This window comes from Ambystoma mexicanum, chromosome 2q (assembly GCF_040938575.1).
Source record: "Ambystoma mexicanum isolate Mex_15411 chromosome 2q, UKY_AmexF1_1, whole genome shotgun sequence".
NCBI classification, from domain to species: domain Eukaryota; kingdom Metazoa; phylum Chordata; class Amphibia; order Caudata; family Ambystomatidae; genus Ambystoma; species Ambystoma mexicanum.
In genome coordinates, this window is record NC_090924.1 from 1,300,815,175 (window position 1) to 1,300,829,614 (window position 14,440).

A 14,440-nucleotide genomic window follows, 5' to 3' on the forward strand; every position below is an offset into this window, starting at 1 on the left:
GGTGGGCTTGGCTAACTCTCCTGCAAAACCTTAGTATAGGTTCATGAACTTCTTTGCTTTTCTTCCACTGCATTAGGGTCCCAGACCCTCCTTTCCCAGCCTTCCGATTTGTGCCCCCACTTCCTTGAGCATTCAGTGCCTTCTTGGCTACCCGCGTACCTTGTGGTGTGGTTTGTGTGAGTGTCTACTCCCATTAAGTAGCTGGGCTCGTTCGCCAGACTACGGTAACTGCCTGGAGCTTCCCTTGCTCTGCGACAGCTCCGCAGACTTCTTTCGTTCTGGGACAGTGTGGTTTCACACTCTTGGGCACCCCAGGACTCTGGAGCGCCCGGAGTCTTAGTCTACCTGCAGGCTGTACGGTCCTCATGTCCTGGCCTTGGACTCTCTTCCACCGTTCCTGGCATCCTGGTCAGCACCCGCCTGCACTTCAGGTTCTTCGGAGCTCTCTTTTTATCCTGTTTCTTCCAATCAATGGTGGAGAACCACTAGATTGGTAAAAGTGGTTCTGATATATATTCAGTATCGCTGTGCACTTCCTCCTCGTCTCAGTACTAAGTGAGTGCTGATGTGGTAACTCACTAAGAATCTTCCTCGTCTCAGCACTTTCTGTTTGGACTACTTTAGAAAAGTACTTATGGTATGACGGAAGGATTGAAGAGGAATGAGGGGAAGGAAATGTTGGGTAACTGTGGGAAGAGGGTCTAGGGTCATGTGATTGCTGGGAATACCACGTTCTCCCAGTGTGATCATCACTGGTCCCAAAGGGGGTTTCCGCTACCATGAGATTCACCCGCTGTGTACCACCCACAGGGGAACTTTCGTGTATCGGCCAACTACCCTGGCCTCATGGGAAGGGGCTCCCCCTTCAGAAGCCGTGACGACATCCTGGGATTTGTCAAAATAGATACAATTGTTTCTATTAAAGAATATGTAAAATGCTGCAAATAAAATCCCTGAAATGAGTTTGAAAATTCAAGATAATCCTTTCTTTGTCATATTCTCCTTCAGATAAAATGCAGTCATTTTTTAGCTTGTTTATGTGAAGGGTCTGGTTTAATGAGACACGGCTTCACAAGTCAGTTAGGAACACTTTTGAAAAAATTGTGTACAATTGCCTTTATATCTTGGGGAAATACGCAGTTCCCTGTTACTTTCCTCTCAGCTACCTCCTTTGTTATTGTGGCCTCATTACAAGTTGGCCGCTGCGGAATTAACGTGCCGGTATTAACTTATACCGGCATGTTTCTGCACTGGCCAACTACAGGTTTGCCGGTGAGGTGCTGGAATTACCTCGGTAGTCCTGCATGTTACTGGCAAAAATTATCTGTATTACCAGCACCAGTATTACCGGTGTCGGTAATACCAGAAAATCCGTGGAATTGGAATTTACCACTGACAATACTGGTAATACTGCCGGACCAAGTGCTGGTATCGGTATTTCAGTTTTCCGGTATCCTGGCGGATTTACCATCAGCATGCCGGTAAACTTGTAATGAGGCCCATGTCAGCAATATTTCCTTCTCATTCCTTTCATAAACAAATTCTTGTCAATATCAAACATGGCACTGGTAGTTTACGTTTCAGAAGCTACTGTCTCAGCTTCAAGCAATCTATCAAATAAAAAATCTACTGAATGGATTTACACTCAACCAACAAAAGGCACACAATTTTATTTTTCTGGTGCAAAACCATCCAGCCGTTTTCACGCTCTGTGTGCTCAATGGATGCACTTATTTCCCTATGGAAAAATGAATGAGAGGAGGCTGAAAACAGTGCTTTTTCTTTTTTTAATACCATTTGAACCGTTTAACCAACATTTCACCCACATACATCCAAAGGTTCAAAAGGTATTAGCAATAGAATTTTGGGAAAAGTCTTTTACATTTATCACCATTTTATTGTTAATACCCTTTGACTCACTGGATGGATTTGGATAACATCTTCCAAAAGAAATGCTTGCCCTGGACGCTTCCAAGCTGGACATTATGGCTAACATTGGTTGCACTGTTCAAACGTTATTAAGAAAAAATTATAAGCTTTTTTCGGCCTACTCTGATTATTTTTCCCAGAGAGAAAAAGGTGCTTCCATTGAACATGGGTTTCTGGAAAAGAAATGGACTGGTTTGAACCAAATAAGAAACAACCTAGGCACAAAGCTCTGTACATATGCCTTTTGCTGGCTTGGGGTAAAACCATGCAGTAGTTTTGAAATAATTCAATGGAGGATTGGCTGCCCCCCCCCCCCCAGAGTCCAAAACACTTGTATTTGTCTACCATAGTGCAATTCAGCAATGATGATAGGATTTGATATGATATGGCATTTATAACGCGCCTATACACAAGTTTTTCAAGGCGCGACGAGGCAAGTGAGGGGGAACAAAGGGAAGACAGACAACAATCTTACTAGGCCAGGTGACATTGAGATTGCGCAAGTGCAAGGGAAGGGTGGAGGGGAGAAGTGCGAGGGGGAAGGAGGAGGGGACACTGCAGTATATGGGTTAATAGAATAAATAAGATAAATAAAAAATACGGCCAGCTGGAGGCAAGTGCAAGGTAAGTGCAGACATAAGTGCTGGTAGGGGGACTGTTAGGATACAGAAAATAGTCCCCGGGGGCGGGGGTTGCCAGGGAGGCATTGCAGGTGTGCAACTGGCAGGGCCGGGACCCGAGATCAGAAAGGTGGCAAGGTAACCAGTGCAATTTCATTTTAAGCCAGAAATTCAGAAGGGGAGGGGGGAAGTAAAACAGAAGCAAAGAGGAAGGTTTTATGATGCTTTTCAAAAATCAAAACCTGGCATCTTCTTCCACGATGCGAACGATTCCTCTATTAAATCCCAGGGAAGTGATAAAGAAAAGTACTGCTCAAATTGAGATTTGGAGGGGGTGAGAGTTGGTTTCCCGTTAGGGTAGAGGTGGGAAGGGGGAAAGAAAGCCATATATGTAGTTGAAGAGTCAGGCTGGGAAGCTTGTTTGTGGCAGAACGTTTTCTTCTTTCCTGTTGGAGGTGTCAGGGAGGTTTTACACAAAGGTGAAAGGTGATGGGAGAATAAAGAGGAGGGGTGCTCATGGAAAGTGATAGAGAGGCTGAGGAAGAGTTTTGAATTGTCAATTGTTTTCCCATTACCACAGTAATAGGCAAGTAATGGGCCTCATAAAAACCCTGGCAGTAGCCGTGCCTATAAAACCGGAAATTTCCCTTTTGCGGGTGCCGGTACCGGTAGATCCCCATTCCCATTTGAGCCCCGTAAGGCTCAATGGGAATGAGGATCTCAGATGCACCGGCACCGTCAATGACGGTGCCAGTGCAGCCGACGAGTTATGCCCGCGGGTGCCTGCCAGCCCGCCAAGTCAGACCTGGCGGGCTGTCAGGCACGCGCGACCACAACTCGTACTATGGCGGTACGGTAGCAATGGTGCCGGTTGCTTACTGGCATTGTTGTTATCATACCGCCCTAGTTATAATGAGGCCCAATGTTTTATAGCGGGAATGATTACCGGGAATAACTAGCGTGGTAATAGAGGGTAGGAGGAAATGACTGTGGAAATGAATGGAGGGGAAATCGATGGCATAGGCCAACGATCAGGGGCACGCATCTAAGTTTCTAAATAGGAAGGGAGATGTGGGCCTAAGTCAATGCAGTGTTTCCAAAAACCGATGGTATTCTTTCAGAGTATCTGCGCTGGCTTCACACAATTAGTGACCTCATTTCTTAAAGCGTACCTTCACTCAGTGTGGCCTCGACATCACTGTCAGAGATTCCTGTTGGGGGTACAAAGTAAAAAAAAAGTGTAAGTACAGAAACCTGGTGTTCATTACTGAGGTCGTTGAACCAGATTTAACATTCAGAATATGTATGATTAATGTGATGAGAAACATGTACAATCAGCGATTTCAGGGGATATAAAGTCAGCTGAATTATGCTTGACCATATTTAATTTAAGCAAAGATAAGTATAATCATGTTTTAACAAAGGCTAGTCTGAATATGTTCAAAACAATTCATGTCTATATATTTGACAAACCATTTTTATAAAACCTCGTTGTCCCGGGAGGATAGCTCAGTGGCAATGTGCACGCCTTGGAAACAAGACGTCACGAAAGCGCCTGGATGCCCCCGGGCTGTGTGACAGCTATAAAAATGCAAATTAAACTTTTGTGCCACTCATTAGGCTCTAATATTCTGTTACCCATAGGAAATAGGTTCTTGAAGAGCATCTTGGGTCGCCCGGCGTCCGCTCCCACAATACCCTTACACATGGAAATAGGGCTACAGGCTATAGAATCTGCAACAACACTGAACCTGCTTTTGTATTTGGTTAAAATGTGGAGTTCACCATCACTATTAGTGTGTGAGGAGTCACAGAAAGACCTCCTATCCCAGGATAACGGTCACACAGGAAGATGGTGTAGGTACATGGAAACAGCAACCGATGCAAGGATTTAGGGCATAGACACAAAGCTATGAACAACACTTCCAAGGGCGTAGCCCTTTGGTTGGAACACTTTGCTAGCAAACCTACGCCGAACCAACCGTGCCCTTCATCTCTTAGAAATAAAAGATTAGGCACCAGATTCCGCATACGCCCTACCCGCTGCAACCTCTCCAAACACACACAACACACACTCCCGGGCCCACCCTCGGCCCTCAACAACAGCAAACCCCCCTCTACAGAAGTAAAACTGCCTGTCATCAAAGGCGCCCTTATCAACGCTAGATCCCTCCCAGCTCACGCTTTAGACATAGCAGACCTTATAACATCGTCAGATCTTGATTTCATTGCCATAGCTGAAACCTGGCTACATGCTGCCTCCGGTCCTTCACTGTCCCTTGCTATACCACCTGGCTTTAGCATATTGAGATGTGACCGTACCTCTGCCTCCCACTCTAGAGGTGGGGGCCTTGCCATCATCCATAAAATCACTTTGGACCTAAGAGTAACGACCAATACCAAACTTGAATCAGCTGAGCTATTGTCAGTCAAACTCACGTTAACACCCAACCAAACAGCCACCCTCCACCTAATTTACCGGCCCCCAGGCCCTGCACCCTCCTTTGTCGGCGACATATCCACCCTCCTCCTTGACAACGCTAAAACCAATTCACAAATCATCATCCTGGGCGACCTCAACTTGGGACTAGGTGACCCTAAAGATCCTATTGCACTTGATCTGGAAAACTCCCTCTCCAACTCTGGCTTCACCTCGCACATTCAAGAGCCTACACATTCTAAAGGCAGGACCCTTGACTGGCTAGCCAGCTCTAATTGAAAGATCAATGTACTGGCCATTACCCCCTGCCTCTGGTCAGACCACCACATTATCACCTTTAATATTGAAGCCGCCCGCCGCATCCCAACCGCGATAGCGCCGGCTCTCCCGACCAGAAACAAAAAGGACATAACCAAAGAGAAACTCCTCCCTCTACTACTCCCCTCACTTAAAATAGCTACTGACTCCTGTAACGACCCGACTGCCTTAGCTGACATCTATAACTGCAGCATGCTGATAGCCATAGATTCTCTGGCCCCCATCAAACTGAGGAAGGCCAAACCATGTGTTCACCCCACAGCTAAGAATACTCCGTAAATCCAAACGCTGCGCCGAAAATCGATGGAAAAGCCACCCTTCTGACGTGCATAAAGACAGCTTCCTCCTGGCCTCGCTCACTTACAAAGCAGCCATTATAGAGGCAAAAAAAGAATCCCTCAATAATCGCATTCTGCATGCTGATTCCAACTCCAAGGAACTATTTAAGATTTTAAAAGAGCTTGAAACCCCTGTTACTCCCCCTGACACCTGCATTAAAGACAGCAAATGGTGTGCCAACATTCAGGCAGAGTTACTGAATAAAATCACCATGCTTCAATCTAAAATCACAGCCAAACATGCTAGCCTGAAACTGGACAATCGCCCTCCTATCCCAGCATGGGCCCTCCCTCCTGACGTCCCCAACTGCAAACGATTTGCCTTCTCACCGCTCACCATTGCGGAGGTAGAAAACATTATCCTGACGATCAAACCGTCCAACTGCCAGGGCGACCCCTGCCCTTCCCCAATTATTAAGGAGTCCGCCCACGACCTGGCCCCATTTATCACATCCTTCATCAACGCATCCTTCAAAACAGGAACTGTCCCCGACAACCTTAAGGATGCTTGGGTGATCCCCTTGCTCAAAAAACCTTCCCTCGACCCGAGCATACCCACCAACTACCGACCCATCACCACTGTCCCGTTCCTGCTAAAAATCCTAGACCGTGCAGCATACCTGCAAATCCAAGAGCACTTGGAAGCCAACAATCTTCTAGGCCTTAGACAATCTGGTTTCCGACCCAAACACGGAACAGAGACAGCTCTACTTGACTTAAAAACCCAAATCGAAGTATTAAAGGACAATGGCAAACTTGCCTTATTACTCCTACTTGACCTCTCTGCGGCCTTTGACTTGGTCAGTCACCAAATCCTATGCAAGCATCTTCACTCGGCCGCCCATTTCTCACCATCATCCACGGCCTGGATCAAATCATTCTTGAGTAATAGATCTATGCGGGTCTTCTCTCAATCTGCAGCTGCAGATCCTTCCCCGATTCATTGCGGCGTCCCCCAGGGCTCTTGTGTGTCACCAACGCTCTATAACGTCTTTACAAAACCACTTTTTGATGTACTTGACTATCTGGGTGTCTCCTATACGAACTACGCTGACGACACCCAGATACTCATTCCCATCACTGGTGACTACTTGGCTGACACTAAGGCCTTGAACGAGGTCTACTTGGTTATCCAAGCTTGGATGGCACAACACCAGTTATGCCTCAATGATGACAAGACTGAGCTCCTCATCTTGGGCACTACGCAACGCCTTAGTAAACTTGAGCCATCCTACCAATCATTTGTCATCGATGGCAACACCATCCAAGTCTCGAAAGACACCAAAACCCTAGGTGTCTATCTTGACGCCACCCTATCCCTATCCAGACAAACAAATGCAGTCAGATCCTCTTCAGCATACACCTGCAAACTCATTGCAGCTTGCAGGCCATTCCTGACCACCCCCAACGCAGTCACTCTGGCCAGAACTCTTATCATGGCCAAAATTGACTATGCGAGCGCCCTCTACCTTGGAACGAGCCAAGAGAATATGAACAAACTGCAAATTACCCAGAATAACGCTATCAGAGCAGCCCTAAACATCCCACGAAACCACCACATCTCGGAATCTAGATCTAACTTACACTGGCTACCGGTCAAACAGAGAATTTCACTGAAAGCCTTAGGCCTCACCCACAAATGCCTAGCTAGCCAAGCCCCACCATACCTCTGTAGCCGGCTATCCCGACACGCGCCCACCCGTCCACAAAGAACGGCTCAGACCCACTGCCTAACCATCCCTAGGTTCAAACTACAAAAGGCGGGTGGATCTAGCTTCCCCGTCCTAGCCTCTAAGCTTTGGAATGCCCTCCCTCTCACCATCCGATCCGAAGAACGCTTTAGTGCCTTCAAAGCTAAAACCAAATCCTGGCTCTCCAACCAGCCATGATGTCCGGACCAGCCCTGGGAAACTCCTGCGCTAATCTACCTTCTGTAAATATGTATATTGCTGTATGCCTTGTATAATATGTACTGTTCAATGCTTTGAATATATTTAATTGTATGCTTATGTAACCATGTCTAAATTGCGCCCTGATGCCTCCGGGCCGGATGGTGCGCGTTACAAATAAAACAAATACAAATACAAATACAAAAAGAATGTATCGGCTTACAGTCGAAGAGAGTATCAAAGTCAGGCTTATAAATCCGCACACCCTAAATTCCTATCGGAAAAGGAAATGCACTTGGGGCGTTGAATGGTACTTAGATACCATAAGGCCGAAATATTCATGCTCACTTTATATACAAATTTATGATGGGTTTCTGCCCTAGCTGCTTGAAGAAATCATTGGGACCCTGATGTGTCAAATAAATGCCACTGTGACAATAATGGGCCTCATTACAAGCCTGGCGGTCCAGAAATAAGGGTGCCGGAAGCAGCCTTTACGGACCGCCAGACTACAAGCATGCCTGCAGGTGGCGTTCCTCCCGGCAGGTCTGCCTCCCGGGGGCACCCGCCCCTGCAGGAATGAGCTCCGGCAACGTGAGCAACGGTGCCAGCACTTCTGTGTACCCATTCCTGTGGACTCCATGGGAATGGGGACTTACACTTTCCGCCACCTGACATCCCGGACCGCTGCGACTTGTAATGTCCTGGTGGCACCGGGATATCAGGTGGCAGAACAGTGATACAAGTTCAGCGGCAACCGGACGGTTGCACCGGCGGGTTACCGCCAAACTCGTATTGAGGCCCCATGTATCAATTGAAAATATTGTGCATGCTAATTTACTGTGCCTGAAACCAGTATTCTTGAAGTAGGGAATTAGATCCTGCAGAGAGGCGATGACATGTTGCTATCGAACCGATGAAGAATGTATAGTTCATGTAGTGTCGACATTCATCCGCAGAGCCTGGCTCATAAGGCAGAAAGCACTGTCTGTAGCCATGTGGCATTCTTATTCAGGACTCTTATAGGCCATTAAATGACTCTCTTCTTCTCCCAGAGATAACTTTAACATTTTGTCACTTGCGAGCTTTTAATAACTGCTCAGCATATTTTAATTCATAATTAAATGAGCTCTTAAAGGGAAATGTGCCACTGATTTAAACTGTAGCCATCAACTGAACGTGTGTATTTATGTATTTTTATTATAATTTCTTTAATGGCGTTTCACCAAATGGAGTATCTTAATTGATTGAATTTGCAATTGACTTGTAACCAGACCCTCCTTCACAGTTCCAGTAGGGCCCTCTGCCACGCTTTGCATGCCGCTGGCAAATACCCCTGGGGTGGTGTTCCGTGAACAGTCTCGGGAGGATAGCTCAGGGGCAACGCGCTCGACCTTGGAAGCAAGACATTGCAGAGCAACGCAGGTTCGATCCCCGGGTCTGCATTGACAGTTCAGTTAACGTGGCAAAATGACTTAGATCATTGTAAATAGGGGTATTTCTCTGATTCACATGCATACAGCAGAAATGAATCACACTTGACAGAACTCTTCAGTGCAGATGTTAGAGGCAGGCTATGTGCCAGATGTTCATTGCTCCTAGGACATTTCCACATTGTCACAGATACACACACACACTCTCTCTCGCACTCTCCTTGAATTGAAATAATAGAAAATGGAAAGCATAATTCACATTTCTCTCATTTATCTCCTATACTCATCAATAGAGAAAACTGGCCAGGCAATTGAATCCCAGAATCCCTGATATTTTCAATAGTTATGTAAGTGTCAAATGTGAAGTCTCCTCTATAGAGGGAGGCCACCTGTACATTAGGAGACCAGGAAATATGTTGGAAGGCCCTTCGACTCGAAGAAAGGCAGTGTTCTCACGAAGCACTTTACAAGCCAGGCCCAGACATGCCCTTTGGGGATTGTGAATGGGGCGGTGGGCTCAGTTAAAGCCCTGCTTGGTTGATTTATGATATATGTCATTTGTAACATGCCTGTACACAAGTGTTTCTAGGCGCGACAAGTCAAGGATGGGGGAACAGAAACAGGAATTACAACAATCTCATTAGGCATTGTGTCATTCAGATCGTGCAAGTGCGTGGAAGATGGAGGGGAGAATTGGTAGGGGGAGGGAGAAGTGCAGGAAACTCAATAAGTGCTGCCAGAGGGTGGCTCATAAGTGCAGTGAGAAAGGACTCTAGGCTTGCAGAAACAGACCCTTAAGTGCTGGTGGGGCCCGGAGGCAGTGCAGGGACAACTGGACATGCAAGAACCTGGGCCCGAGTTCAGTGGGTGACCAGGTGACCAGTGGCGGGACAGTCAGGGACATCAGCAGGGGAGAGGAAGACAGAAAGTGGAAGCGAAGTGGATGTTCTTGAGTTGCTCCCAAAACCAGAGATAGTTCTGGTCAATTTTGAGAGAGGCAGAGAGGCTGTTCCAGAGGGAAGCCCCAGCCGGGGAAAGAGATCTGCCCCCACACTCTGCTTGTAGAAGCATCTGACCCTCAGAGAGTTGAAAGTGGATGAGCGGAGAGCTCGAGAAGGAAGATGTTTAGGAACAGAAAGTTGGAGGTAGTGCGTCCCCAGGCCCCAGAAAGCCTTGTGGATGATGCAAAGGGTCTTGAACTTGAGCCTTGCAGCCACGGGTAGCCAGTGAAGTGATGTCAGAGCTTTGAGAGATACGACCCCTGCACTTCAGGCCAAGGACAAGTCTCGCAGTCCTGTTCTGGATAAGTTGTAAAGGTCGAAGAGTAGAGGCAGGCAGATTTAGAAAGAGGCTGTTGCAGTAGTCCAGCCTGGAGAGGACCAGGGCTCGGAGACAGTGAGCTTCTGGGGGAAAGTGAGAAAAGGCAAAATACCTCTGAGGAGGTGCAGCTGAAAGTGTAACTTCTTAGATATGTCAGAGATGTGAGGAGAGAAGGAGAGGGGGGAGGCAAAGATGACACCAAGATTCTTAGCCTCACAGGAAGGAGAAGGAAGAGGACCCAGGGTGGGCAGCCAAAGAGAGAGAAGGGAGCAGGTGTCCCGATGAGAAGGATCTCAGTCATACTGGCATTAAGGCAAAGATAATTGGCGGCACACCATTCCTGAATTGCATACAGACAGTCTGGTATGAGAGAAGGAGCAGAGGTGTCTGAGGGGAGCCTGAAGGAGAGCTGGGTGCCATCCGCATAACACTGAGAGTTAGAGCAGAATGTAGCGATGCAGTGGGTAAGAGATGCTAGGTAGTGGTTGAAGAGCCAGGGAGAAAGGTTAGACCCCTGGGGAACACCACAAGTAGAGAGAGAGATAGAAGAGAGGAAAGACCCCAGTTGCACCTGGGAGGGTCAGTCAGTGAGATTGGAGGTCAACCAGGCCAGAGCCTGACCAGAGATACCCAGGTTGTCATGGATGTGATTGAGCAGGATGGCATGGATGACTGTGTCAAAAGCAGAGGGTAGATCAAGGAGAATGAGGACAGAAGAAAGGTTAGGATCAAGATTAGAGAGCAGGTCTTCACAGGTGTTCAGGAGCAGTTTTCCTGCTTCTGGCAACTGTGAAGCTAGACTGGTGGTCGTGGAGACAACCAGCAGATTTGGTGTGCCGATTAAGCTGGGAGATGGCCAGCTTTTCCAGGAGTTTGCCTAGGAAAGGAGTGATGGTGATCAGACGATAGTTAGCCAGAGAGGAAGGATCAGCAGAGGGTTTCTTAAGAAGGGGGTCCACAAGGGAGTGCTTACGGGAGGAGGGGAAGGTTCCAGTGGCAAAGGAGTGATTGCAGAAATCGGCCAATGTTGGAGCAAAGGTATCGATGTGGTCCTTGATTGTTCTGGATGAGCAGCGGAGAACCTGTTTTGACGAGACTTTCATAGATCGGACCTGTCTAAAAACATTGTCGGGAGTGAACCGGGGAAAGGAGGATATAGGAGGAGGAGAAACAGTTGAAGATGGGCCCCAGGGGTGTTAGAGGAGGAGGAAGAGGAGGTAGAGGAAGAGAGAGTGGACAGGATGTCCTCAGTGGTGAAATGAGAAGCCAGTGCCATGCAGAGAGAGTTGGGGGAACAGAAGAGGTAGAGATTGCACAGGAGTGGCCAGCTCCTTGCAGATTCTGAAAGGTTAGGTGGAGTTGTTAGATGCCGCAGAGACACGGGCTTGGATGAAGGATCTCTTCGTAGGGAGGACAGAGTGTCTGTACTGCTTTTGGAGCAGGAGGCAGGCCAGTTTGTCAGAGGGTGTGCCTAATGCACTCCACTTCCTCTCAGCCGCCCTACAATTGCGTTTAAGGGTGGCGAAGTCGGAATCGTACCAAGAGTTGCACTTGGATGTGGGCTTCAAACAGTTACTCATGACAGGGGCAAAGACGTCAAGAGTGTTAGAGATAGAGAGATGAAGGTTAGAGAGGGCTGTGTCAGAGTGTGACTCAGCCATAGGTGTAGGAGGAGGAGAGAAAGTAGAGGCAAAAGCCTCAACTGACACACGCTTTATGGGCCGGATGACCAAGAAGATAGATGACAATGCTGGGGTCGGCTTGCCCTGAGGGGTACAGAGAGGGAGGTGGGAGGAAAGAAGAAAGTGGTCACTCCAGGAGAGAGAAGTGGTGAGAGGGTTAGAGAGGGGGAGGTCCGGAGAAGTGGTGAGAGGGTTAGAGAGGGGGAGGTGCAGAGAGTTCAGAATGTCCAGGGTGTCCCCGCAGAGTGAGTCAGGCCAGAGGGAAAATAGAGAGAGAGAGAGAGTTTCAGAGGTTGCGAAAGTGTTCCAAAGGGGGGCTAGTATCATCCAGGTGGATGTTCAGGTCTCCCAAAAGGAGAATGAGCTGCATGCGAATGGTAATGGCATATTGGGTCTCATTCTGACATTGCTGGTATCCTGGTGGCAGAACCGCCAGGATACCGGCAAATGTTACCGTTTCTGGCATCTGGTCAGGCAGCATTGCAGCCAGATTACCAGTGTAAATCCCTATGCATGGAGTCCCATGAGGGCTTTTATTGCCAGTAGGGCACCTGCCATAGCTCCAGCCTTTAGCTGGAGGTGACCCAGGTGCCCCACCAGCAAACCCGTAGTTGGCTGGTCCGGTAAAGTGCCGGTATCCATGAATGCTGGCACTTTTTTACCAGACTGGTGGACTTAGAATGAGGCCCATTATGTGCTGTGAACGCTTGTGTAGTCCAAGTTCTGCAATAGGAGTCAAGAGCAATGGGTCCCTTTTGAGAATGGGAGTTTTTACCGCAGCAGATTTGTTCATGGTAGAATTCATCATGTTTTTTACCACGCATTTTGCAGCAAATATATGTGGGGGGTGGGTTTAGGTGAATAATTAATGTAGAAGGGTTATGGGGGGAGGTGTAGGGGGTGTCCCCCATATATTTGCGACAAATCCTCCAGTAAAAAAAATACATCAATGAATTCTACCACTATCAAATCATCTCGACCAAATCACCCAAAACCCTCCTTTTTTGGGAACTCAGGCTCTCCGTGACGTGAGCACAGGTTAGTGACAGAGGGCCCTATCTGACACTAGTGGTTTGACGTCTGACTGGTGCCGGCATAGGTTCTGCATGAATATAGTCCTCTCTGTAGCAGATGGTAAGTGCATGCACACTTTGCATGACTATAGACCTCTCTAGCAGATGGTACCGGGAAGAAAGTGCATGCACACTTTGCATGACTATAGACCTTTCTAGCAGATGGCACCGGGAAGAAAGTGCATGCACACTTTGCATGACTATAGACCTCTCTAGCAGATGGTACCGGGAAGAAAGTGCATGCACACTTTGCATGACTATAGACCTCTCTAGCAGATGGCACCGGGAAGAAAGTGCATGCACACTTTGCGTGACTATAGACCTCTCTAGCAGATGGTACCGGGAAGAAAGTGCATGCACACTTTGCATGACTATAGATCTCTCTAGCAGATGGCACCGTGAAGAAAGTTCATGCACGCTTTTTATTTGCAGAGTACATATTTCTTTAGGACGCATCCTTCCATGTGTGTGCGAAGCTACACATGTCCATGCAATACTAGCCTCCACAGACAAAGGGCAGGGGTCTTGTGAGTGTAATTAAAGTTTCCTTGCACCATCTTTGAAAGCAACCCCACTGCACATTTAAGTGTTAAAGTGGAGATGACTTCGGATGCCAGGCATGAGCCAGAGAAACTCTAGCCAGTCTGCTGCCAGTGGGCACAGCGTGCACAATGCTATTTTTAGGTTTGAGGCTGTCAGACCTACTATGAAACCTCCAAGCCTGGGGGGCAGTTGGTTTATACCTTCACGAGACATTATGTAAGCAATGAAACCATCTGCAATTCTGTTAGGTACTCTCTTACGTTGACCAGAAATGCTTTTAAATGTATGAAAACTGTTCCATTGTGTGAGTCCCCGCACTGCCCCCTGTCGGCGGAGAGGTTTGTTTGTATTGCCCATGGACCCAGAATTTGCAATTTGTATTCTGCACTAAAACAAAGCTTGCTCTTGGGCAGGGTCGGATTGGTCCCTCGGCCTCATCCCTGGGGAGTGGGGGGCGGTTTCTGGCCATGCCTGGGCCAGTTTGGAAGAAAAAAAAAATAGAAAGAGAAATCATTTTTTTCAACATTTTTTTTCTTCAAAAAACCTTTCATCCTTCTTAGGTCGATAAATGAGTACCAACACAGGTTGGGTGATATTGTATGCATGTTTGTTCTAAAAAAAAAAGAGCTTAAGCGCAAGTGCTATACAATAACATATCATTTGGCCTTGGACGTTTGCTTGGATTCACAGTAATTTAGTGTACTTGGGAACAATGCTATTTGATGATATGATATGGCATTTATAACGCGCCTATACACAAGTGTTTCAAGGCGCGACACCACTTCCTGTTTTATCAAGGGGTGAAAGGTCGTGTTTCATCACTACCCGGGATGTCACTTTGGGGTGGGGTCAAAT

General features: G+C 47.5%; 1 protein-coding gene across 6 annotated transcripts in view; it reads right to left on the minus strand.

Annotated features, from left to right (window-relative positions):
- Positions 1-14,440, minus strand: part of LOC138570116 (collagen alpha-4(VI) chain-like) — a 559,183-nt gene that overhangs the window by 21,472 nt on the left and 523,271 nt on the right. For 5 of the 6 annotated variants that reach the window (XM_069648741.1, XM_069648737.1, XM_069648740.1 and 2 more), the window contains one exon: positions 3,722-3,760. The exons of the other annotated variant lie outside the window; for it this stretch is intronic. In XM_069648741.1, the coding sequence (XP_069504842.1) occupies positions 3,722-3,760 (39 nt within the window). The remainder of the gene's footprint in view (positions 1-3,721; positions 3,761-14,440) is intronic. 6 annotated transcript variants of the gene reach the window in all.